Here is a 25,130-nt window from a genome sequence, read left to right on the forward strand (position 1 = left end):
GAACTCAAACTCAGGTTTTCTGACCTTTGAGTCTAATGCTTATTGCCCGACGATGCATTTTAAGTCTTAGCCCAGTGAGATGATGGGAAATATTGAAGGCAAAATGAGAAGAGAGAAGCAGAGGATAAGATGGTTAGATAGTATCACTGACTCAGTAGACATGAATCTGAGCAAACTCCAGGAGGTAGGAGCCTGGCACGCTGCAGTCAATGAAGTCACAAGGAGTCAGACATGGCTTAGCGACTGAACAACTAACAACAAACATAAAAGTAGGTTACCTAGATGAAAAGGCTTGTTTAGTTGAATAGAGGGAGGAGGAGTTTAAAGGAGAGCAAGTTTCAAAAACTTGAAGTTTGTTATTAAACTCTCATGGTATTCAGGTCGCTAATCATAGAGGTCAAGCCCCACTGGGACAAAACAAAAAGTCTCTTTTAATAAAGGTTCTAAGCCCTGACCACTGTCTCTTTTTGAAGCAGGATTCTAGTGCATTTTGAATAGGTATTGATTACCTCCCTGGAATTTGTTAGAATAAGAACATGTGTTATGGTAACATGTAGAAGGTTGGGCTCTATTCTGTTCTCTTAAGAGGGCATGATCTTCAATGAACAAGAGTGAGGGGTTCCATGATTTCCCCAAGGCTGCACAGTGGATCAGGGAAGAACTTTAAGGACCTTGTGTCCTGCCCAGTGAGAACTTTTTTTTTTTTTTTTTTAATCCCAGTGAGAACTTTAACTTCTTGTCAACACCTTTGGAGATCCTAAAACTTGACTCCAGACATCAGTCAGGTGTAATACTGGCCCACACCATGGAGAGGAGCAGTTGGGGAAGTGAGGGTCCTTGGCTAGGTTGATGGACCACAAGGCGCTGTTGTCTATCACCATGGATTAGACTCTGCTGAGCAGACCTCATCTGCCAGTTTCCCAGAACCTGACCTGTCTCTACCCAGCTGAGTTTGGGATCCTAGGCCATGGGCCTCTTCTTGTTCTATACAAGGTGTGGTCCCCATCCTAGCAGCATGCTCATCACCTGGGAACTTTTAGAAATGCTGGTTCTCGGGCCCACCCCAGACCAACTGACTTAAAAACTCTGGTGGTAGGGTCCAGCCATCTGTGTTTTAGCAGGCACTCTAGAGTGATTCTGAGTGCTCAGTCACTCAGTTGTGTCTGACTCTTTACAACCCTATGAACTGAAGCCAGGCTCCTCTGTCCATGGGATTTTCCCAGCAGAAACACTAGAGTGTTGCCATTTCCTCCTCCAGGGGATCTTCCTGACCCAGGGATTGAACCTCCGTCTCCTGTGTCTCTAGCAATGCAGGTAGATTCTTTACCACTGTACTACCTGGGAAGCCCATGGTGCTTCTATTACTTGGTAAAGTTTGAGAACTACTGCTCTGACCTATATGCTTAGAGTGAAAGAACTAAGGGCTTTCAGTTCTTATCCCAGCTGGGCTTATTATCTGCGAGGCTTCGAGCAACATTCTGATTTACCTACCACCAGAGCCTCAGTTTCCATAGCAGGAAAATGAGGTCTTTACATTACCTCTCAGGTTCTTCGAGTATGTTATTCTAGCTCTCACAGTGGTTTGTCAATCCTTTCCTAAAATACAAATAAGCATGTGACTTCCCCCCCTCCCCCAAACTTGCCAGGTTTCTACCCGGGGATTCCCCTTTGTGGTTTCCTCTCTGCTTGGCAGTTGGTATAAGTTTTGATGCCAGGCATGCGGAAGGTCATTTGGGGGCAAAAAAAAAACCACATACATGCATGCACACATAACAAAAAGTGATCAGCTTACTCAACTTAGTTACAATGGCATCTGGGACTTAAGCCCTTAATAGCAGCAACTTTTAAACAATTAAACCTTTCCTGGTGGCTTTGGAGAGTCACAGTGTGGGTGAGCTTTTTGTTACTTGTCTCAAATCTCATACCAGTATTTGTTAATTCTGTAAACCTATGCCACGTGCCAGATGCACCCCAGGCTCATCTGTGAACTAGGAATACAGGCCAGAGTCCCAGGAGGAGGTCCTTGTCTCTTGAGTTGCAGCCGGGCCTGTCCCTGGCCCATGTCTCCCTCCCCTGACGCTTGATGAAGCTTCAGCCTTGCCACCCCAATAGCACTTTCTGTCCTGTGATCTGGGGGAGGCGCTCGCAGGGCTGCAGCTGCAGGGTGTGCATTTCTCTTCTGCTCATCTGGCAAAACCCTTAGCAGATGTGGAGGGGGTGCTGCTCCGGCAGCCAGAGTCAGCAGAGCCTGGGCCTCTTTAAGGGGGGTCTTTAGGGAAGAACACAGAATGCACAGCCAACACTTTCTTGAAGTGAACCTTTGAGCAGGGGCCCTGTGAACTCCCCTGGCCCCCCCTGTTCTAGGGGTGACAGTGGGGGGTGCCCTGGTGCCCGGAGCCAGAATGCCACGATGTGTGTTGTAGACTTCAGCACAGGGGGCGTTTCGCAGTTGGGTGGGCAGTATCAACCCAATCTGGGGAACTCCTGGGCTGAGGCCTCACTGCTAAGTGAGACTTGCATATGAATTTGAACCCTGGCATCCTGTCCATTAAATGAAAAAGGCAGAAGTCTGTTTCATTAAAGTGCCAGGTCTCTGATTAATTACCCCTTCTGAAAAAAGCTTGCTGCACCTAGAACTTCCTTGACACTGGTCCCAGCTGTCACACTGCCAGCAGTTTCAAGTTCTGTTTAAACATTTAAGCCGCTCGATGGAAATCCCATCAGCCATGGTGCTGCGTAAGCAGCATGTGCTTTGGGGGAGTATCTCAGGACTCTTCGTAAGTGCATCACTTTCCCTGGTGGAGGTGATGAGCAGTCCTCAGTGCTCACAATGAGATGATGTTTGTGAAAGCACCTCGTAAACTGTAAAGTGCCATGTAAACGTTCGGGGTCTGGGTCACGATTAGGAGAAAGGGTGGAAGTCTGCCGTCACCCTAACAGTCTTGAGAGTATAAATGACTCTGAGGAAGAAATGTGAAGGAATGATTAATTCTACAGCGTGGGCCAGAGAAGTATCTAGGTTTCTGGTTCTTCTGTTAATTGAAATAGCAAATATCCAAAGAGGAGCATCCTTGGGGATAGGATAGATAGGTCATTGGATTCAGTGTTGAGTATGCCGAGTGACATAGCTGTTGGGTTTTTAGGTGGGAGGTGCTTGGTAGGCAGATGACCGTGCAGGCGTGCAGCTTAGGAGTCATGGTCTAGGTATAAGTTGAAGCTGTGGGAGTGATTGAGATCATCTAGGAAGAAGATGAAGTAAAAAGAGTTGAGGAAGGAACTGATATTCTTAGCCTTGGTTTATATCAGGGTTAACTGTGGAGCTTTTCAAAACGAAAGCCTTCTAGGTCCCACCTAGATCTGAGTTGGACTCTCCAGGGTGGAGTCCACACAGGTGGCTTCTGATGTGCACTAAAGATTGAGGACCACAGATGTTTAAAGGATGAGCAGAGGAAGAGCCCGTGAGAGACTGAAAGACAGGTCAGAGGAAATGGGTGAGGACAAAGCAGAATCAGAGAAAACAGGAAGGGAGAGGATTTAGACCAGAAGAGCCACTAGAGTTGGTCAGTAGGAGCCCACTGATGACCGCAGAGGAAGCATTTCAGGGCAGAAGCTTGAGGTCCCTGTGTCCTGCACTTGCCCAGGGTCCCCCTTACCTTCTGTCCTTTGAGTCTGGTTACCACATAGCTCATTGTGTGTGTTTCTTTTTTTTTTTTTTTACTTTCAGATCAAGTGTTCCCTCCCACGTGCAACATAGGGAAGAATTTTCTCTCCCTCAATTATCTTGCTGAGTACCTTCAGCCCAAAGCTGCAGAAGGGTGTGTGATGTCCAGCCAGCCCCAGGATAAGGAAGTACATATCATTGAGTTAATCACCCCCAACTCTAACCCCTACAGGTGAGTGAGTGTGAGTGTGTGTGTATTTTCTGAACCAAGAGATGAAAACAAAGACATGATGTGACTTGACATGATTCTGACTTGAGGCAGAGAGAGGCTCAGCCCTCCCTCGTGTGAGAGGGAGGGAGTGACTCATACTTTGGATGATATTCACAGAATCTTTGAAGAAAGCAGTAAAGGTACCAGGGTCATATTATATTTTCTGATTTCTCTCTAGATTCCATATATCCCAGATGAGTTCTTGAAGCATAATCTGAACTTCTTGGTACAGTCATCCATTGGTGTTGGCAGGAGACTGTCTTCAGATCCCCCTTGGATACCAAAATCCATAGATGCTCAAATCTTTTATAAAAATGGCATAGTATTTGCATATAACCTACATGCATTCTCCTGTATACTTTAAATTGTCTCTAGATTACTTATCATACCTATTATAATGTAAATACTATCTAATTAGTTGTAAATACAATATTTGTTGTTGTGCAGTTGCTCAGTCGTGACTGACTCTTTGTGACCATGGACTGAAGCAAACCAGGCTTCCCTGTCCTTCACCATCTCCCAGAGCGTGCTCAAACTCATGTCCATTGAGTCAGTGATGCCATCCAACCATCTCATCCTCTGTCATCCCCTTCTCCTCCTGCCTTCAATCTTTCCCAGTATCAGGTCTTTTCTAATGGGTCGACTCTTCATATCAGGTGGCCAAAGTATTGGAGTTTCAGCTTCAGCATCAGTCCTTCCAATGAATAATCAGGTTTGATTTCCTTTAGTATTGACTGGTTTGATCTCCTTGGAGTCCAAGGGACTCTTGAAAGTCTTCTCCAACACCACAGTTCAAAAGCATCAATTCTTTGGCACTCAGCCTTCTTTATGGTCCAACTCTCACATCCATACAAGACTACTGGAAAAATCACAGCTTGCGCTATACCGACCTTTGTTGGCAAAACAGTGTCTCTGCTTTTTAATATGCTGTCTAGGTTGGTCATAGCTGTTCTTCCAAGGAGCAAATGTCTTTTAATTTCATGGCTGCAATCACCATCTGCAGTGATTTTGGAGCCCAAGAAAATAAAATCTGTCACTGTTTCCATTGTTTCCCCATCTATTTGCCATGGAGTGATGGGACCAGATGCCATGATCTTATTTTTTTTAATGTTGAGTTTTAAGCCAACTTTTTCACTCTCCTCTTTCACCTTCATCAAGAGGCTCTTTAGTTCTTCTTCACTTTCTGCCATAAGGGTGGTGTCATCTACATATCTGAGGTTATTGACATTTCTCCCAGCAATCTTGACTCCAGCTTGTGCTTCATCCAGCTTGTGCTTATATTAAATACAATATAAATGCTATGTAAATAGTTGCCTGCAAGGAGCAAATTCAAATTTTACTTTTTGGAATTTCCTGGAATTTTTTCCCTCAATATTTTCCACCTGTGGTTGGTTAAATCTGCAAATGTGGAACCTGGAGACACAGAAGATGGACTGTACTAGTTATAGAACAGACACCCTTACTCCATTATTATCACCTATGAGTGAGGTTATCCCTGATAAGAAAATTACAAAGTGTGCCTTATTAGCATAGTTATCATTTTAACAATATGTATATTTTTTAACAAATCTCTGTTTGTAGTGTCCTCAGAGCACTTTAGGCGCTCCTAACTGTTTGAAGCTGCGTGTGACTGTGTATGTGTGAGTGTGTGTATGAGTGTCAGAGGAGTCGCCCTTTATGGAGACACATCAGAGAGCTATTAGATACTTGCTGCATCCTTGCAACCCTCAGCATCCTGCCCAGGACTGGAAATTTAACTCTCTTTATCAAGAATGATTAGGGAATTTATGTAAGAAGGAAAAGGGAGAAAGTAGGCCTTTCTCCCACTCTCACTTGCATTTCATAGGGACTAGTGAGTTAAACTGTTAATTTATATTATAGAAGGATTTTGCAGTTAAAATTCTAATCAAACTTTGATTTCAAAAGTGAATAAACTACAGATTGGTTTTGGTAAGACTGAAAATGGAAATTTTGTCCCATGTGAAGAATTGTGGAAAATTAAAAGGGAATGGGAATAGAAGCAATAGAAGTATGTATACTTAGGTATTAGGCCTAAGGCTTCATTTGAGTACTATATATCACTCATTTTTTGCTTTCCATGTGTGTAAAACCAAGATGGAAATAAAGACTTTCCTCTAAATCCAGAATGCCAGAGATGTTATTATTTGGTAAGAATTCTCTTTTGTACTGGATTCTTAGAAGTTTGGATTGTGTTCATTGATTTTCCAATAATCACTTGGTTGACCATCTGTTTTTTTTATTTTAATAGCTATCTCCAGAAGTTTGGGGAAGTTAATGCAGATATGATTTTGTAACAAATGTTAATGGCTTAAGCAAACCTTATATAAGTCAAGAAATGCTCTAGCCTTTTGCCTCTTATTTTATTCTGAAGTTTTCTAACTTTTTTTTACTGCCTCCCTCTTGCGTCCACCCTGCCACCCTCCACTCATCAAATTGCCACCCACTCCTGGTTTGAAGGATTTTGAGGATATAACAAATTAGAATGTTACATATCAAAGGTGTTGAGCCTGAAGAAGCAACAATTCTGCTTCAAAAGTAAACTCTTCTGGTTTGTTCAAGTCCAGTTTAAAACAGTGGCCACATGAAGTAACCACCTTTTTTTTCCCCCAGTGAAGAGAAAAAGTTTAGTGGCTAATTAACCACAGGCTTATTTTTCTATTGTTATGTAAAATCATTTTGTTATGTGTGCACTAAACAATCTGTTTTGCACATGTCATTTGCCTGGGATCTACTCCAGCTTTTTAATCAACTGGCCAGACACTGGAAACATGAAGACTTGGAAGAGGGGAGTTGCAACTTTCTGGCATTTGGGTCCTAACTCTGCCTTTGTTTTCCACTCACAGTGCTTTCCAGGTGGATATCATAATTGACATAAGACCTTCTCGGAAGGATCCTGAGGTGGTAAAAAATCTGATCCTGATCTTGAAATGCAAAAAGTCTGTCAACTGGGTGATCAAATCTTTCGATATTAAGGGAAACCTGAAAGCTATTGTAAGTTGGTTAAGCATTTCTTTGTTTTGATGAATGGCAGTAATTTAAGCTGTGTTTATATGTGTTATTTTTGTGAAGTTTTTCTCTGTTATTTTTCACTTTATAAAATAGGCTGCTCCTTGGCTTCTCCTGTCAAGGACAGGCTGTGTGGTAGTTAAAAAAGGTTTTTGGGGTCAGTATAGACCTGGATTCAAGTTCAGACTCTGCTACTTATGAACCGTGACCTTGGGCAAGTCCCTTCACCTCTCTGGATCCCACGAGCCTCATTTGTGAAATTCCTGAAATGTATTAGTGTGCTTTCCAGTCTTCTTTCTGTTGTTGTTTAGTTGCTAAGTCGTATCGTACTCTGTGACCCCTTGGACTGTAGCCTGCCAGGTTCCTCTGTCCCTGGGATTTCCAATCTTAGTAAGTATAAAACAGTGAACACAAGCATTTCATGGCTGAGAATCCTGTGGGGGCCTCAGTGTCATGGCTGTGAATATCAACTCTTACTGTAGGGTTGGGTCTTTATGAAGGATGTGGGAAATGAGCTAACTCCAGCTTATTTTTCTTTTCGAGACAAATACTTGGTATTGGCTTGTGTTTTTGCTTGCTCCTAAGGATAAAACCCTGATAAAAGAATTACAGCTGTGCACAGGTTAGTGAGATGATGCTGGAAAAGTATCCGCAGCCTGTTCCTAAGCATTCTATTTCATGAAGGAAATATACGCAAGAAGTTTAACTGGGTGGCATGATGGGCAGATAGCAGCTCATTTCTGGAAAAGTTAAATGTTGAAATTTGGTAGAATACATTTTTTCCAAGTATATTTAGGGAGATAGCTATTTGACAGAATATTGCAGCAAATTATATTAAAAGTTAAAGAAGAATTCCCCTTCCTCATTTTTAAAAAGATAATTATCTCTTTGCATGCATGCGTGCATGCTAACTTGCTTCAGTGGTGTTCAACTCTTTGGGACCCTATGGACTATAGACCACCAGGCCCCTCTGCCCATGGGATTCTCCAGGCAAGAACACTGGAGTGGGTTGCCATGCCCTCCTCTGGGGGATCTCCCTGACCCAGGGATCAAACCCTTGTCTCTTATGTCGCCTGCATTGGCAAGCGGGTTCTTTACCACTAGCACCACCTGGGAAGCCCAATTACATCTTTAGCATCTCTTTTTGTGGGCTTAAATGTTAGTGCATTGTCTTAAAAAATTTTTTTTAATTAAATTTAAATTTAATTTAAATTAGAATTTAAAAACTGGAAGATAATTGCTTTACAATGTTGGTTTCTGCCATACAACAACATGAATCAGCCGCCAGTATACCTACATCCCCTCCCCCTTGAGCCTCCCTTCCACTCCACCATTCCGCCCCTCTAGGTCGTCACAGATCACCGGGCTAAGCTCTCTGTATTATAGGGAAACTTCCCACTAGCTATCTGTCTTACTTGTTGGTAGTGTATATGTGTCAATTCATCCCACCTTCTCCTTCCCCTACTGTATCCACAAGTCTGTTCTGTACATCTGCATCTCTATTCCTGCCCCGTATGTTGTCTTTTTTAAAAACTGTGGCCAGTTCCTCTTTCAGTGCCTGCACTGAATCAGTTGGAGTGGGGTTTATGTTTTCAGTGGGTTTATGTTTTGGGAGAGGGATGCCTTTGGCATTGGTATTATTCATTCAGGGCACCTTCTATGTGACAACACAGTGAACAGAGCCAACAGTCCCCTAGGCGACATCCTATATGAGCATTTGCCAGAGGCAGTGGGTAAAGCCATGAGCACACACATCTTAATTTTAAAGTAATCATTTCTGGTTCCTGTGGGTGTTTTTTTTTTTTTTTAACTTTTAGGGGATCCCAATAAATCATCATGTGTAGTGGTGATACATCAATTTGGTATTGAGCACAAAGCCCAGCAGTGATTTTCTAAAGTCAGAGCTGTTGTGATTGCTTTCCCTGGCGTGGCATGAGCAGTGTTGGTGACCTGGGCTGTTTGCAGCCTTTGCTGCCTGGCACACCAGCCAAATGTTTTTAATTTCAGAATAACAAAAACAGGAAAGGGAATCATGCTTTGAAAGGCAAAAACATACGGTACACTTTAATTCCCTGCTGGAGTTTTTGTGTAAATGTTCTCTTGGCCCTGACCCCTCGATGGCTCTTTCTCTCCCTGAGCATGTGTGCCTGGTCCAGGGCAGTCCTGGAGTTCACCCTAAAGGTCCCCACTTCTCCTATGAATCAGAGAGGCTAGAGAAAGAGATTGCTCATCTCGATGCAAGATCTGTTTATTCTGCTCTCCTTGGCTGTACTCCTGTTCCAGGCCAATTTTGGACAATGCATGACAACATTACTAAACAATTAGGTAATGTTTCACGATGTTCCTTTTTATTCTCCCAATCAGTTTCATGCTTTGTGATTTTTTAACTCCCGTCTCAGATGTGAGTTCTGACTGTGCTGGGACGGAAAGTTACCTGCTAATAAAAAAGGTAGAGTGGAGAGAGTGCTGGCTTTGGGGCCATCCAGGTCTGGATTCAAATCCTATTTCCAATTGCTGTTATCCCAGTTGATCCTGGGCAATCTCATTGAACTTTGAGTCTGTTTCCTTACCTGTGAAATGGATACAATGATAACACTCACCTTGAGAGTTCTTGTGAGGTTTAGCAGAGTCCATTCATTCATTCAACAAATGTTTGTTAAGTATGCCCTGGGTATTTATTTCATCTAAAGCAGTCAGCATACTGCCTGCACATGGTGAGTTCTCAGCTACATGTACTGCTTAACTTCTGTGAGCCTCAGGTTCCTCTTCTCTAGAAAAGAGTAGTGCCTACTTCTTACATTTTGGAGTAGAATTAAATAAGAAAACATATATTAAGCACTTAGCACAGTGCCTGCCATAAAAGATGGTGGTAGGGAGTAGGTTTCTATCTTCCTTCTATTAGCAATTCTTTAAGAGTTTGTAGGGACAATTGACAAAGTGAAGACAAAGACAAATGTCTACTAAAGGAATTGTGTGGAACTTGATGGGGCAAATTTAAAGAAAAGCACACCATTAAACATAGGTGGGGTGTGTATGTGTGTGTGTGATATGATGTGGGCAGAATGAACCCTCTAAAAGACAGGATGGCCCAAAGAGACACAGAAGGTTGTGCTGGGGCCAGATGGGATTACTAGAAGTGTCCATATTACATCATCATGCCCAGCTCTGGCTTTTAATTCAGGGCCTTTATGGACCATGCATAATCACATTTTGGAAAAGACTCCAAAACATAAAAGAATAGATGGAGATAACTTGTTAGAAATTTTCTGTTGTATGATTTCATAGGGCCTCAGGGCTTAAAGTTTGCAAATAGTGAGTTTATTCTTAGAAGAGAGATTTTTTAATCCCATTGGGAATATGGACTGCACCCTCTGCCTAACTTTTCCTTCAGCCCCCACCCTCCCAGATACCAGCAGTTTTGATGCAGGTGTTTGGATGGTGGGGAGAGGGGAAGGTACCCAGACTCTACTTAACTCATTGTCCTTCGTGAAGATATGGCTGGGAAAGATGGCGGTGGTATTTGAGACCTCCTTGAATACTCCCTAATGGAGTAGCTATACTGAGGCCTTGGGAGCCTGGGGACTCCCAGAAATACAGGATAAGGAACCCATTCATTGCTGGGAACCAACTTGCCTGCCATTGTCCCAAACCTTGTTGCTTTACAAATGCATAGATAGATTTCTAGCCTTGTAAATCCTGAGGTGTAATCAATATGAGTTGTGCTGACAGCTCCTAGTGTTCATGTGGAAAGGTGTAAACAACTCATTCCATATTGCTACAAAAAGAACAGGTGGCAGTTATGATGATAGTATTCTGGAAATACAGTATTTTCTCAGCTGTCCAACAACATGAAAGACTAGGGCAGATGAGGCCAAGCAGTATTGTTTAGGCCAGTGTTGCAACTCCAGCCAATCAAAACGACAGGCTGCCTTGAAAGCCCGGAAGAAGCTGTGCTGAAAAAACTGCTGTTGACTCAATGAGTAACAAGGTCTAGGAACTAATTGGATCCTTCTTTACTTTATTTTAGTTTCCTTCCGTCCTCCTCCTCTCCCTCTCCTCTTTCTTCTTTCCCTTTCCCTGAGGAATGTTTTCTGAACCCCAGTAAGAGCAGAATAATCCAAATCTGTGGAACTGAGTTTTTTTTTTTTTTGCTAATGGCTACAGAACTTGGTTAAAGCTCTTTCTGGTCCCTTTGCGTGCATTATTGTGACTTGCTTATCTGATAAGCATTTCGGGTAGTAGAAAAATATACTGGGTGAGATTCTTTCAGCTTTGAATTGAAAATGTGTGTCCTCAGCCAGTATCCCACAACCAGAGAGGCCAAGAGAACTTAGAGGCTACGAATCTTCTATGGTTTTATAGTGGGAAAGGATTAATATTTAGTCATGTTAGGGGCAAACAGAATGGGAAACAAATGGGGAATTTAGGAAAAATGCTGCATGTATGCAGAAGAAAATAATTGGGCATGGAAATTAAAGTGATTTTTATACGGCATGAAATGGCGTAATCCACTTGCTAGAAGGGCCTTTCAGCCCTGTAGGAACAGATGTTGAAAATGTGGTGACTTCCCTTTAGCTGTTCCCTGCAGCATTCAGCTCCCTCACCATCTGAGAAGATCACTGCAGTAGGATCAGAGTGTAATGTGAAATTTACCTTCCATGTTCTTATTACTCAGAGTCCTTCAATATTCTTTCCTGGAAAGATTTCTGTCACTCAGTTTTAATTTTTAACTGACTACCAAATTAAAGTTAATTTTAAGAGTTACTTGTATTATGGGATAAAAATATTGGTACTTAGAGGCATGGTGGCTTAATTAATATTTTAGACCATAAAATCTAACCATATTCCATTAATAGAACTGGCAAATGTCTATAGTTACAGGATTGCTAAATTGATCATAAGTTATAAGTGAAATATCGACTTTGGTTGTTTCACCCTGTGGCATTCATAGTTTACAAAGATAGGATAGTCTCCACAGTGAAGTAACTAGGTTGTGCCTTCTTTCATTTAACTCTAGGATGTAGGAAGTAGAGGGTTCCTTGGTGGCTCAGCAGTAAAGAATCTACCTGCCAATGCAGGAGATGCAGGTTCGATCCCTGGGTGGGGGAGATCCCCTGGAGAATGAAATAGCAACCCACTTCAGTATTCTTGCTAGGAATATCCCATGGACAGAGGAGCCTAACGGGTATTGCAAAAGGGTTGGATGTGACTTAGCATCAACATAGAAATAACAACAACAACATAGAAAGCAGAACACGGGCATGTTCAGATAATATAGCATACACATTTCTGTATACTTAATATATAATTTTAAATAAAAATAATAAAAGTTTTGTATCATTTGATGTGTGTGTTAATAATTTAAACATTAACACTAGTGACATGCTAATCATGCTTATGATAATTAGATTATCCACTAATGACAAAAATGATTATGTTATTTGTATCAACATAAGCAACCCAAATGATGTGACCAGTCAGCATGAATAGATATTTCTTAATCTGCTGTTACAAGTTTTCACATTAGTATTCTTAGCCCAAGGAAAGTAGGGATCAAAAGAATAAATAGTTTGCTCATACACAATAGAGAATCTATTTGTTTCAGGTATTAAGGCACTGTTTAATTTTATAGGCTCATGAGTGAAATTTTATTATTATCTTCAGGCTCCTAATAGTATTGGCTTTGGGAAAGAAAGTGAAAGATCTATGATAATGACCAAATCAAAAAGAGATGACATTCCTTCAACCCAAGGGAGTCTGGTCAAGTGGGCTTTGGACAATGGCTATAGTCCAGTAACATCATACACGGTGGCTCCTATGGCTAATAGATTCCATCTTCGGCTTGAAAGCAGTGGTAAGTATGATTTTTTTTTTTGTTGCTGTTTGTATAAAAAACATCCCCCCAAATGTGCTTTCCAATGAGGAACTTTCATTTCAACTCATAGGGTGCTGTTTTTCTGTTGCTAATTTTAACAATTCATTTGACTACTTTTTACTGTATAGCTTAAAGTTACATAGAATTGTGCTAGATTATTTTGGGGAAACTATCTTGAATACAGACTTTTTACTAACGTAGAGTCAGTTGCATTCTGGAAAACTTTGTTATAGATCACTTTCTCTCTGCATATATTAAGGATAAATTAGTCTGGGTTCTTTTCTCAGAGGAGCCCAGTGATCACTTTGGGCTGAGATACAGGGACGGCAGGAGAGAAGTCTTAGGTCAGGCCAGATCTCACAGGAAGTCACGAGGACTCATACTTATGCTTTCTCATGCTCACCCAGAGGGAATAATATAGGAGTTACTACCCCACTTAGATGGAGGAGAAAGCAGAGGCTTAATAAGTTCTTTGAAGTTCTCTTATAGCAACTAAGACTTGAACCCCAGGTTTTCTGATCCCTAGATCTTTTGCTCATTGCATGGTACCACAACTGAGTGCAGGGTTGGTAGAATGAAGGTTGGGAGTCCAGGTTTAAGTCCCAGCCCTGGTATTTGATCGCTGTTTTCGGAAGTTGCTTAACTCCTGAGCCTCTGATTCTTCCTCGGCCATATGGGGGAAACAATAGGACCCATCTCACAGGGTGGTTGTGAAGGTTTTTTGTTAACAAATTAAAAACCTCCAAACCTCTCACTTCTTTTGGACCCATACAACTAACTGTGCCATCTTTTAAAAAAAAAAAAAAGGTATTGAAGGAGAGCTAATGTCTACTGCCATCCTCTTTTCCAATTCCCATTGCAGGATGGATTAACCTTAAGTATATATCAGTTGACTTTGAAGGAATAATTGAAGCTGAGCAGCTTTTTCTTTTTGTGGGGGGGACTAGGTTCTAAAAGGCCAAGGTACCTAGATATCTGTTAGAATTTAGCAGTGAAGTAGGAGGTAGCAAAATAATTTCAAAATAGAAGTATTATTTCAAGAAATCTTTAGAGAGACTGTCCTAAAGAATCTCTAGATTCAAGGAAAGTATTTCATTGGCATTTGAATGGAATAATATCGTCCCACATAACTTATTCAAATAGTAGATTTTTTTTATAGTTTGGAGGGCCTTAGAAATCATCTAATGCAGCAGTTCTTAATCTTGGCTGCACATTGGAATCACATGGGGAGCTTTAAAACGTAATGATTTAAAGAGAGTTCAGTCCTTAATTGGGCTGGGCTACAGCCTGAGCATAGGGGTGCTTTTTTTCCAGCTCCCAGAGTGATTCAGTATGCAGCCAAAGTTGAGAACCGCTAGTATAATCCAACCTCTTAATTTAAAAAATTGGGAAACCAAAGCACAGAGAAGTAAGCTACTTACCCAAAGCCATCAGACCAGTTAGAAAGAACATCAGGATTAGAATTCAGGCTTCGAGACAGACTCCACATCTTTATACATTGCTCGTTAAGGATAATTTTACATATGCCCATTCTTTGCTCTTTCCTCCCATTCTCACTTCTCATGATAATGATTGTGACCTTCCATCAAACACTGATGATGTTCTGTCTTCTTCTCTTACCATCAGAGGAGATGAGAGATGAGGAGGTCCATACCATCCCTCCTGAGCTACGGATCCTGCTGGGCCCTGGCATTCTGCCTGCCCTGGACAACCCACCCATTCGGGGAGGGGGAGGCCGAAATGGAGGCTTCCCTTTTCCCTTCCCTGACATCTCCAGGAGAGGCCGGAAGGAAGGGGGTGAAGATGGGATCCCTCGGCCAAAGGACCCTGTCATCCCCAGCATCCAGGTGTCCCCTGGTCCCAGAGAGCCAGAGGAGGTGCAGGGCAGCACAGATGTTGCCCTGTCTGTCAAGTGTGACCATGAGAAGATGACTGTGGCTGTAGACAAAGACTCTTTTCAGGTTGGTGCAGTTTCTTAAAGGAGAGCAGGGGAGGTTACCTCCCTGTCCATCTCCCCTCAGTCTGTGTGAGTTATTTCCAGCTCTTTCACTTTTGCACTCTGGAGATTTGATGCTGTTTTCTCAGTTGGATGGGCTCACTTCCCCTTGGCTGTGAGTCTCCCCCGGTTCCTGTTCTCGTGAGGGGGGGTTCCAGATCCTTGTGTGTCAATATTTTGCTATTGAATTTCCAAGGCCAACAAACACAATTCTGGGGCTGTTGAGAGATGGTAGGTTGAAAGGAGGTAAGCGGGGGAGAGGGAGTGCAGGCTTCCAGTGACCTTTATTTGGAAGACCAGGCAAAATGTGTTAACTGCATGCTATAGAATGGCCCGTGGGCCCCTCCTTATGTCTTTGGTGGTGGTTGTTTCAGGCCAGCGGCTACTCTGGGATGGAGCTCAGCTTGTTGGATCCCACCTGCAAGGCCCAGACAAATGACACCCACTTCATTTTGGAGTCTCCCCTGAATGGCTGTGGGACTCGGCTCCGGCGAGCAGCCCCTGATGGTGTGGTTTACTACAACTCCGTGAGTGTTCTCCAGGACAAAGCTTTCCCTTTGCCTGAGCCTTGCTGGGTGTTACCTTAAAATTAGTCTTAAGATTTCTATGAAAGTGAGGAGGGCCATATACCCCAGACTTGGATGAAGCCCAGTGTTGGTTCTTAACAAAATTGGATGTACTCTGACCCTGAACACTTTTGTTTTGTTGGTGAGTCTGTGGGAGTTGGGAGGCCCTGCCTTCTCGGCTGGAACATTTGTGATGATCTTTCCCACCCTTACTTCCATCTCCTGGTGGCAGAGCGTTCACTGGCAAGGTGATTATGGCTTTTTCTGGCTCAGCTGCAGGCTCCGATGGCCTGGTTCACATGAGGACAAACTCCAAGGCTGTGAATGAGCACCTCTGTACAGCTGAGCTAACCAATCCATGGTTCATCTGAGATCCATGGCCTCATCTGAGGCATGTCTAGAAGTAGGAGAACTTTTCCCTCCCTCATGAACAAAAGAACCAAAAGAGAGAAGTCTGAAAAGGTCCTTGGAGAAATTGTTAAATCTCTCTCCATCCTTAGAAAAGACCCTAAATTAAAGAACATCTACTTTCGAAGTTACCCAGAGATTCCCCAATGATAGTCATTGCAGTAGCTATCCTTCACTTTCCAGACATCATTCTTGGCAGTTCACCTTAATCTTTTCAGATTAAATCTGTTTATGTAGAGGTGGACACTACACAGTGAATGTTACAAGAATTTGAACATGAAATTTCAAAAGGACTTTAAAGTGGTAATTTTGCAATTTGAGTTGTACTTTTGATGACGAAAACAGGGCTCAAAGATCCCCGTGTCCAGCTTTGACGTGTGTGTATGTGTCTGCGCTCAGTGCCTACCTAACTTTGGCGTGAGCTGGGGAGGCCCCAACGACTATGTTTATTCACTGCTGGTCCACACATAGGACCCAGCCAGAGAAGAGACTGGCTTTCTGGTCAGCGTGGCTCATGTGGGGACTGACTCTCCTGTGAGCCAAGTTTATTGTTCCTCAGATAATTTTAGAATGTTTGAGCTGGAAAGAACCCTAAGATGATCTCATTCAGCGTCCTCATTTCACAGGTGAGGAAATTGAACTCCGGGGAGTTAAGAGACTTGTTTGGATTTGAGAGACAAGTTAGCGGTAGAGCCAGGACTGAATCCAGCTTCCCGACCTCTCATCCACTGATCTTCCCCCAGCCCTAGGCTGGAGCAGCTACTCCGCTTTGTTACTGAAATTATTTATTAACCTTTGACTTCTATGACGAACACTCTTCTGCCAATTCCAACATTCATTTTCTTGCAATTATCCAGTTTTTCCAGATGTAATGAGTGTCATATATTACTGGTATACTTGATTTTGGAATTTTAAACTTTAAAAAAAAATATTTCTGTGTATTTTTGGCCGTGCTGGGTCTCTGTGGCTGTGCAGGCTTCCCCTAGTTGCAGTGCACGGGCTGCTCACTGCAGGGGCCTCCCTTGTTGCGGAGCACGGGCCGTAGGGCACATGAGCTTCAGCAGTTGCAGCTCCCAGGCTCTGAGCACAGGCTCAGTAGTTATAGCTCACGGGCTTAGTGGCTCTGAGGCAAGTAGATCTTCTCAGATCAGGGATCAAACCTATGTCTCCTACATTGGCAGGCGGATTCTTTACCACTGAGACCCCAGGGAAGCGCTGGAATTTTAAACTTTGATTTGAATTAATGCCAATAAGAGGCCATGGTAGCTGGTTAAGTTAAAAAAAAAAGTGCCATCTACCTCAGGAGAGAAAAGTATATTGCTTCTTCTTCTTTTTTAAAAAAATTATTATAGGGTAAGTAATAACCTACCTTGCTTCAGTTGCATCACTGCTTTCTTTGAGGACCTGGGAAAGGTCCTTCATTTCTTTCCCATTCTGCTCTCCTCTCAGTGGCTATTTAACCATTTCTTCCAGTTGTAATTGTTTGTAGTAGTTTTCAGACTTAATATCTATTTTCATTTTACAACATATTCAAAATCTAAGGAGGTGGAGCATAAAATCAAACAAATATTATAACTATCCCATGTATGCAAATAAATTAGGAGTTAATTTATGGAGTCCTAATCCCTGGGTGAATTTTTTCATTTTACATAGAACTAACCTTCTACCAATGTTAAGATAGGTTTTCATGGCATAGAACTTGATGTTCTTTCTTGCATCTATACCTCATACAGGAGATAGTGGGGGAGATGGATGCATATAGGAGAATTCTGGGTGAGGAGAGAATGGCTCAGTAGTGAACATCAGGTTCTTTGCTTCTGACTCAAACCAAACTTTACCAAATCTTCTTCTTTTTTTAAAAAATTTATTTATTTGGCTGTGTGGGCCCTTGGCATGCAAATTCTTAGTTGCAGCATGTGGAATATGGTTCCCTGACCAGGGATGAAACACAGGCCCCTTGCACTGTGGAGCTCAGAGTCTTAAGCCACTGGACCACCAGGGAAGTCCCTATCAAATCTTGACAGACACAACTTACAGGAACTCCTTGGATTAGCCAAATCAGTGTTTCTTAGAGTTTTCAGTATAAAGGTCCCTAAGGAGAAACTCCCCCACCCTCTACAGTACAGGTGGGCCTGTTGAAAACTCCACCCAACCCCATTTCAGTGTCTGGTGTTTTCACACTATTTGAAATACATATTTTATTTTAAATCTTAATTTATCATGCAATGGGCTTCTTCTTTTTCATTTCTTTCAGGATAAAATCCTAAAAAAACTTGGAGGCTTTTTTTTTTTTAATCAAGTCAGATTTTCAGTTCACCTCAGAATTTATTACATGGGTGTTTATGTGAGGTGGAACCAAAGGTATGTGATTGGGTGTTTTCATAACATTGTGCTTTCCTTGCCTTTTAGATTGTGATTCAGGTTCCACTCTCTGGGGATAGTAGTGGCTGGCCAGATGGTTATGAAGATTTGGAGTCTGGTGATAATGGATTTCCGGGAGATATGGATGAAGGGGACACTTCCTTCTTCAGCCGACCTGAAATTGTGGTGGTATGTGTTTGTAGGAGGTAGTTTATAGAGGTAGTTTTTGGTTGGCTTTAGTCGGGGACCATTGGAAAATAAAATCAGATGTTAAAGGCTAAAGCTCCTAAAGCTACAGGCTTCATTTGACTGTGATTTATTTCCATCTGTTTTCTTCTTTTCTCCAGTTTAATTGTAGCCTGCGGCAGGTGGGGAATCCCCGTAGCTTCCAGGACGAACCCAACAGAAACGTCACCTTCAACATGGAGCTGTACAACACTGACCTCTTTCTTGTGCCCTCCCAGGGGGTCTTCTCTGTGGCAGAGAATGGACACGTTTATGTTGAGGTGAGACCCATATGTTAGATGTTAGCCTTGGACTGTTAGGTTAGCCGAGATTTGAGATTCGTAGCGGCTCCAGAGCATGAGTGAAAGCCCCTGGGGGCAGACCTCTTACTGCCTTCCTTAGCCTTAACCAGCTCTGGGTGAAGGCTTCACTCCGAAGATGCTTCCACATTGATTTCTGACCAAAGCAGGAAATTTCAGGGTTCATTGCATTATGCTAAATGGAGAGAGCATTTTATAGGTGAATGGATGAAATGTTTTGTTTTTTTTAATCAGGGCGTAAATTCTAATAAAACCTTGTCTTTACTTGTCCTTTGTATTTTTGCCAAAGGCATTCATTCAGTAGTTGCAATATCAGAGTTAACAAAGGAATATTTCAAACCCCCTCAGAGACTATCTTTTAAATTGTGCATACTTTTGAGTGAAATATTGTATGTCACCATAGCTCATGAAAATTGTTTTTTTTTTCCCTAGATCATTATCTAAATGTATCTATGGTGGTGGTTTGGTGGTTTAGTTGCTAAGTCCTGTCTGACTCTTTTGACCCCATGGACTGTAGCCTGCTAGGCTCCTCTGTCCATGGGATTCTCCAGGCAAGAATACTGAAATGGGTTGCCATTTCCTTCTCCAGGGGATCTTCCCGACTGCCATTTCCTTCTCCAGGGGATCAAACCCAGGTCCCCTGCATTGCAGGCAGATTCTTTACCAACTGAGTTATGAGGGAAGCCCCAATGTATCTATAAATTTATTAAAATTATTTCCTATATATAACAGTAATAACCATACATAGTGTAAATCTGTGGAGTGACTACAGAACTATTAGGTAGTGGTGGTAATAATGAAATAACAACAGCTAAAGTTTATTGTAGATTTATTTTGTGCCAAGCTCAGTTATAAGTTCTTGTATTCTTCTGAGCAGTTCTATGACACGGGACTGTTAATATCCCCATTTTGTGGGTGAGGAAATTGAGGCCCAAATTTGTCTGAGGTCACACAGTTAGTACCTAGTAGAGTTCAGAGTCAGAGTTCATACTCAGTCCATCGGGCTCCAGAGACCACACTGTTGTCCACAGGATGCCATCATTTATCCTCAAAGTGCCATTTTAAAGGGGGAGAAAATGTAACCTCTCTGCAGTGCAAATACCCGAGTTCACAGACTGGATTCTAGAGAAGATAATTATCCTCATGGCCCCAGATGTCTGCTGGTCTTACAGGAAAGTCGTCCTCTATCGAGCTGGTTTTGGTGCTAAGATGTAGGCTGGTGTCCTCCACCATGGGAGGAGGGAGAAGCTTAAGGGGCCAAAATGGGATACTTCCATATATTAAAAGTGACTTCAGTACACATATTTCTATTTAAGAAAGACAAATAACTCACATTTGTACTGATTCTGGGACGGAGCCCATAGGCTCTAGACATTTTCTTGGATCATCTCCTCCTTTCTGATTTCCCTCTTCTGAGAGATCTTCTCTTTCATTGGGTACTCCTTTTTCTATTAGGGAAGATATACTGCTTTCTATGTGCTGTCCCTAATCAGAGCTCTCTCCTAATCCAACATTGGTGTTTTCGTCTTGCTAGTCCAGCTGCTCCATCCACATGTGTGGTTGGTCAGTGATGCACTGTTGTGCTGTAGGTTTTAGGGGCGCTGCTTAACTGCAGTTTGTTCTTTTCCAGATGTGTGCCTGACTTTGCCAATTTATGGCTTTGCTGCCTTAAATCTTCCTCATACATCCAACTCTGAATGTTTTGGGTTTTCTCCCTCCTCCCCAACTGCCTCCCCCAACCCCCAGTGCTGGCTTACTTGAAATACATTTTCTTTTTCATTCTTATTTTCCCATTTATATATCATCTATATTGTTCATAATTGAATTGAATCAAAGACATTGTGAAAGTGATGGAAAAAAACGAACCAAGTCTTTTTGCTATGCCATTTTAAACATCATTAAATGATATGTGAAAGTCGCTCAGTCGTGTCCAACTCTTTGCGACCCCATGGACTATACAGTCCATGGAGTTCTCCAGGCCAGAATTCTGGAGTGGATAGCTGTTTCCCTCTCCAGGGGATCTTCCCAGGTCTCCCACATTGCAGGCGGATTCTTTACCAGCTGAGCCACCAGGGAAAATACATAATAATATACTGAAGAGAATTTGGGGGAAGGGGGAAATGTTATAAACTACTTTATTTTAAAATTGTTTTAAACCACATAAAATATGAGAGCAAATTGGCGTATATTTTGCTAAATAGGATAGTAGCCATGCCTAGTCTTTTTTTCTCAGTTTGGACTCTACCGCTGATAAAATCTTTTATTTGGGTAAAGTAAGTAAAACTTAATCATTGACTTGCTCTAAAGAGCTATTTCCATGTTTCCTCTTGTGGCCATCCTTATCACATCCCCTCCCAGAATCTCTTATTTTCTCTAGATTATAGTCTCTTCCTTTAATCCAAAACGTTATCAGTTTTGCCACTTGGTCTTTGGTCATCTTTGGGTGATAGTTGGTCACACTGTTGGCAGATTTTCTTTCAGTTCACTTGTCTTGGGAAATTAAAAATATAAGTCTATATATTGTTTTCGTTGTTCTGTCGATAAATTGTGTCCAGCTCTTTGCAACCTCATGAATTGCAGCACACCAGGCTTCTCTGTCCATCACTGTCTCCCTGAGTTTCCTCAAACTCATGTCCATTGAGTCAGTGATGCCAGCCAACCATCTCATCCTCTGTTGCCCCCTTCTCCATTGCCCTCAGTCTTTCCCAGCATCAGGGGCTTTTCCAGTGAGTCAGCTCTTCACATCAGATGGCCAAAGTACTGGAGCTTCAGCTTCAGCATCAGTCCTTCCAATGAATATTCAGGGTTGATGTCTGATAGAACCCCCCAAATTTAAATCTAGATTAGTGCTACTAGTGTCAGCTGGCATTTCCTAACCACCAGAGAGCCGTGTTGTGTGCATGTAATTCTGAGTTTACAGGTTGTCACAGTCGCCATATCTAGTCAGTGTCAGTACCCTCATTCTGCGGGGGAGAAACCAGCTGTCAATGCCCATGGCGAGTGAGCAGCAGAGTCCTGCCGCTACTCACTTCCAGTCCATTTCAGAGTAAAAGATTTATTGACAACAAATAGTCTTTTTTTCCTCTCAAACAACTTTTTGGAGTACCTTAGATGTTCTGCCATTGTATGCTTTCTTTGAGATTAGAGAAAAGGTTTGCATTTCTTCTATCACACATTTTTGCATTGTGGGTCCTGAGTTCCTGTTAAAGGGCACTTTTGAGTAAATAGAGTATATGTAGTTTGCCATTTTTCCAAGATTAAATATCTCATTTTTCAGAAATACTGTAAAAATAATGAAGTGTGAATATTTTCAGACTACTAAGTACTACTTCCTGGAAAGATGTCTTACTAAGCACTCTCCCCGACCACATCATGGGCAGCTTGAATGGACCCTGAGGCCGTAGTAAAATAGTGAAGAGATAATGGACTTGGGTTCAGAAGACCTGGGCTCAAGCCTTGGTTTTCCCCAGTATTTGCTAGCTATGATTTTGAACAAGTCATCTATCCTGTGTGTTCAGTTTTTCCTCCATTTATAAAATGAAGATGAAAATACTTATAAGATTATTCTCAGGGATTAAACTTTAAGGCACAACAAAATGTCATTATCATCTTCATCATCTTCACTGTTGAGTGTCTTGCAGTTAACCACACAGGGATCTTTCGAAATAGTGCCGTGGGCTAAAAGCCCCATGTGATGTCAGGGATTTCCCGTGGGTATCTCAGAATGCAAAGTGTGTTTATATCTTCATGCCTTTGAAAGGATTCTGGGGCTATTGGCTTATGGTTAAGGACCAACTTTATTTCTAAAGTGTTTAAGTTTATTTTGATTCTTAGTTTAGTCAAGAAATGAGGCAATAGTGGGGAGAGGCAGTTCACACAGTGATCCATGTGTCGCCAGATGGAGAATCCAATCTGGTTCGGAGATTTTAGCTGAGTTCAGGATGGTTGAGATTTGAATTCTGTTTACACTTGGCCACACACTACTTCCTGTTTCTAAAGAAAAGAACCTTAACAAGGTTTGGACATAGCCCATACAAATATTTTGTAAGAGGGAAGTGTAAATGAGTCGGAAACATTTCCAGATTAGATTTCCCTTAAAATACCCTTGGGCTTAAAGAGTGAAGGGAGAGTACTTGGCAAGGTCTGGTTTGGACCTCTGAAGAACTGGGACACTTTGCCAGGCCCGTGATCGCCACCAGATTGCACTATGCCCAACATCTAGCCCCAGAAGCCAGCTCTGCTTGCTCACCGTGAAGCAGGACTTTAGATGAATCAGTAGCTTTACTGCAGTGTTTAGGCTCCTTCTCACTTGCTACAGTTTAGAAGTTTGGTCTTCCCTGCCTGGTTTAAGTACATCTACCTCTGTCCTTTATTTTTTGAGTAATTTTTTAAAAGAGGTTGCCTTACAAGTGATAACACTATAATGACATTAAGGTTTTTACCTGTTGGTGTTTTATTTATTTTGGAAAGTCTACTCTAGGTACATGATGTACTTTTATTTTTATTTCCCAGAGGACTTATAGGAGGTCAAAGAGACTTATTTATCTTGTATTAGAATCTTAGAATATTAGAATCCAGGCTGGCACTTAAACTAAGCAATTCACTGTCATCATCCATACCAAATTTAAATGGAAAATATCTCTTTCTTCGATGAGTCTGTTACTTTTGTGATTAGAAAGAAGACTATACAGGTGTGTTACACAAATCAAGCAATGTCTCTCATCAGAAGGGCCGCGTTGATATGTTGTCCTTGTGCCTGCAGTGAGAGTGAGATACTAAGTTGTTTCTGAATTGCGCTTTCTGTTCTGTTGTAGGTGTCTGTTACCAAGGCCGACCAAGAACTGGGATTTGCCATCCAAACGTGCTTTATCTCTCCATATTCAAACCCTGATAGGATGTCTGATTATACTATCATTGAGAACATTTGTCCTAAAGATGAATCTGTGAAATTCTACAGTCCCAAGAGAGTGCACTTGCCTATCCCACAAGCCGAGATAGATAAGAAACGGTTCAGCTTTGTTTTTAAGCCCGTCTTCAACACCTCCCTGCTCTTTCTCCAGTGTGAGCTCACATTGTGTACCAAAAAGGAAAAGGACCCCCAGAAGCTACCTAAGGTTAGTGGGCCTTCATCTGTTTTCTCCTGTTATTTTGACATCTTTAGGTGAGGCAGTGACCTACCAGAAAGGTTTAATCACAGCTTACTGCAGGTTGAGGTTTTTGGTTTGAGAACTGCCCAGTCAAAGTCATAAAGTTCATGTTAGCAGGGAACTGTGAGTTTTATGGAGTCTTAGAGAATAAATCCTGACCATATGCTTTTTTTTTTTCCATGCGTGCTATTCAGTAGTATCTTATGAACGATAAATCAAGACTGTTTTCCATTGAAGGAGAGGTCTGGCTTTATCTTTGCTATTCAGATAGTACGCAGTGCCAAGAGTACAGAGAGCCGAAGGACAAGTTCAACGTGAGGATTAATTTTTCCAGGTCCCACTGAGATTTGTATTGCAGTTGTTTTTTGACCTTCTCTGTGTGAGTTATAAGGCTGACTTGTCTCATGAGGACTTCTAAGGGAAACTAACAAATATTTTAATTTTTCTTGGTTTCATATTGTGGTTCGTCATGTTTGCCTCATGTTGCTCCCCACATAGAACCAGTACATGCTGTTGCCACAACAGAAATCGGAACCCTTTGACCTTGTTGGTGTGGCTATGGTAGGGGGCATCCGCAAGGGTAATGACCTCATTGTTTTGGCTTTTCGCACAAAGGGTATCTTCTGTCTAGTTTTGTTTCTGTGATCTGCCGTAATTATGTATAACTTCGTACGTGTGTTTATTTTAGTTAGATATCTCACACAGTGTAAGCTGACTTCTCATCCTTTTACAGTTGCATATCAGTCAACGTCTAAAAGTCCAATAATTGAGCTGTGTCATTAACAATGTATTTTAGGGACAGAATTTTCTCACCTGGTACATAGGTTGTGAGAGATGGGCGTAAAAGGAGAAGGAAAAATTATTGTTAGGGGACGGATTGTCATTTATCTGAATCCTTTGCACCATTATATTCTCCTGGGCATCAATTTCTCCATTAGACCACAGGAAATTTTATAATACATTTGAAAATATAGTGAATCTGATCTCTTAGTCCTCAGGGAGCGCACACACACACATACATATACATACATACATACATACATATACATATATATATAAAAGGTGATTTAGACTGTGTTCTTTAGGTTGCCTTAGGAAACACTGGTGCCCTAGCCTTGTGGGCCTCCACCTTCCAGTGGCTATCAAGCTTGGGCCATAGTGGACAGTGGTCGAGAGCCATGCAGAACTTCCTGTGTGGCTCTGGGACCCAGAGAATAACTTTTAGGAGTTGGGGATCATGGAGGGGAGGCCTGGCCGTTACCCCTGCCTTTAC

At 42.1% G+C, this 25,130-nt stretch overlaps 1 protein-coding gene across 2 annotated transcripts in view; it reads left to right on the forward strand.

Moving 5' to 3' along the window:
• TGFBR3 (transforming growth factor beta receptor 3) overlaps nt 1-25,130 on the forward strand; it is a 192,337-nt gene that overhangs the window by 142,087 nt on the left and 25,120 nt on the right. For both annotated transcript variants that reach the window (XM_043875720.1, XM_043875719.1), the window contains exons 6-13: nt 3,725-3,893; nt 6,797-6,944; nt 12,624-12,813; nt 14,461-14,795; nt 15,205-15,357; nt 18,214-18,354; nt 18,513-18,671; nt 23,525-23,824. In XM_043875720.1, the coding sequence (XP_043731655.1) occupies nt 3,725-3,893; nt 6,797-6,944; nt 12,624-12,813; nt 14,461-14,795; nt 15,205-15,357; nt 18,214-18,354; nt 18,513-18,671; nt 23,525-23,824 (1,595 nt within the window). The remainder of the gene's footprint in view (nt 1-3,724; nt 3,894-6,796; nt 6,945-12,623; nt 12,814-14,460; nt 14,796-15,204; nt 15,358-18,213; nt 18,355-18,512; nt 18,672-23,524; nt 23,825-25,130) is intronic.

The sequence above is a fragment of the Cervus elaphus genome, chromosome 20 (genome assembly GCF_910594005.1).
Source record: "Cervus elaphus chromosome 20, mCerEla1.1, whole genome shotgun sequence".
NCBI classification, from domain to species: Eukaryota; Metazoa; Chordata; class Mammalia; order Artiodactyla; family Cervidae; genus Cervus; species Cervus elaphus.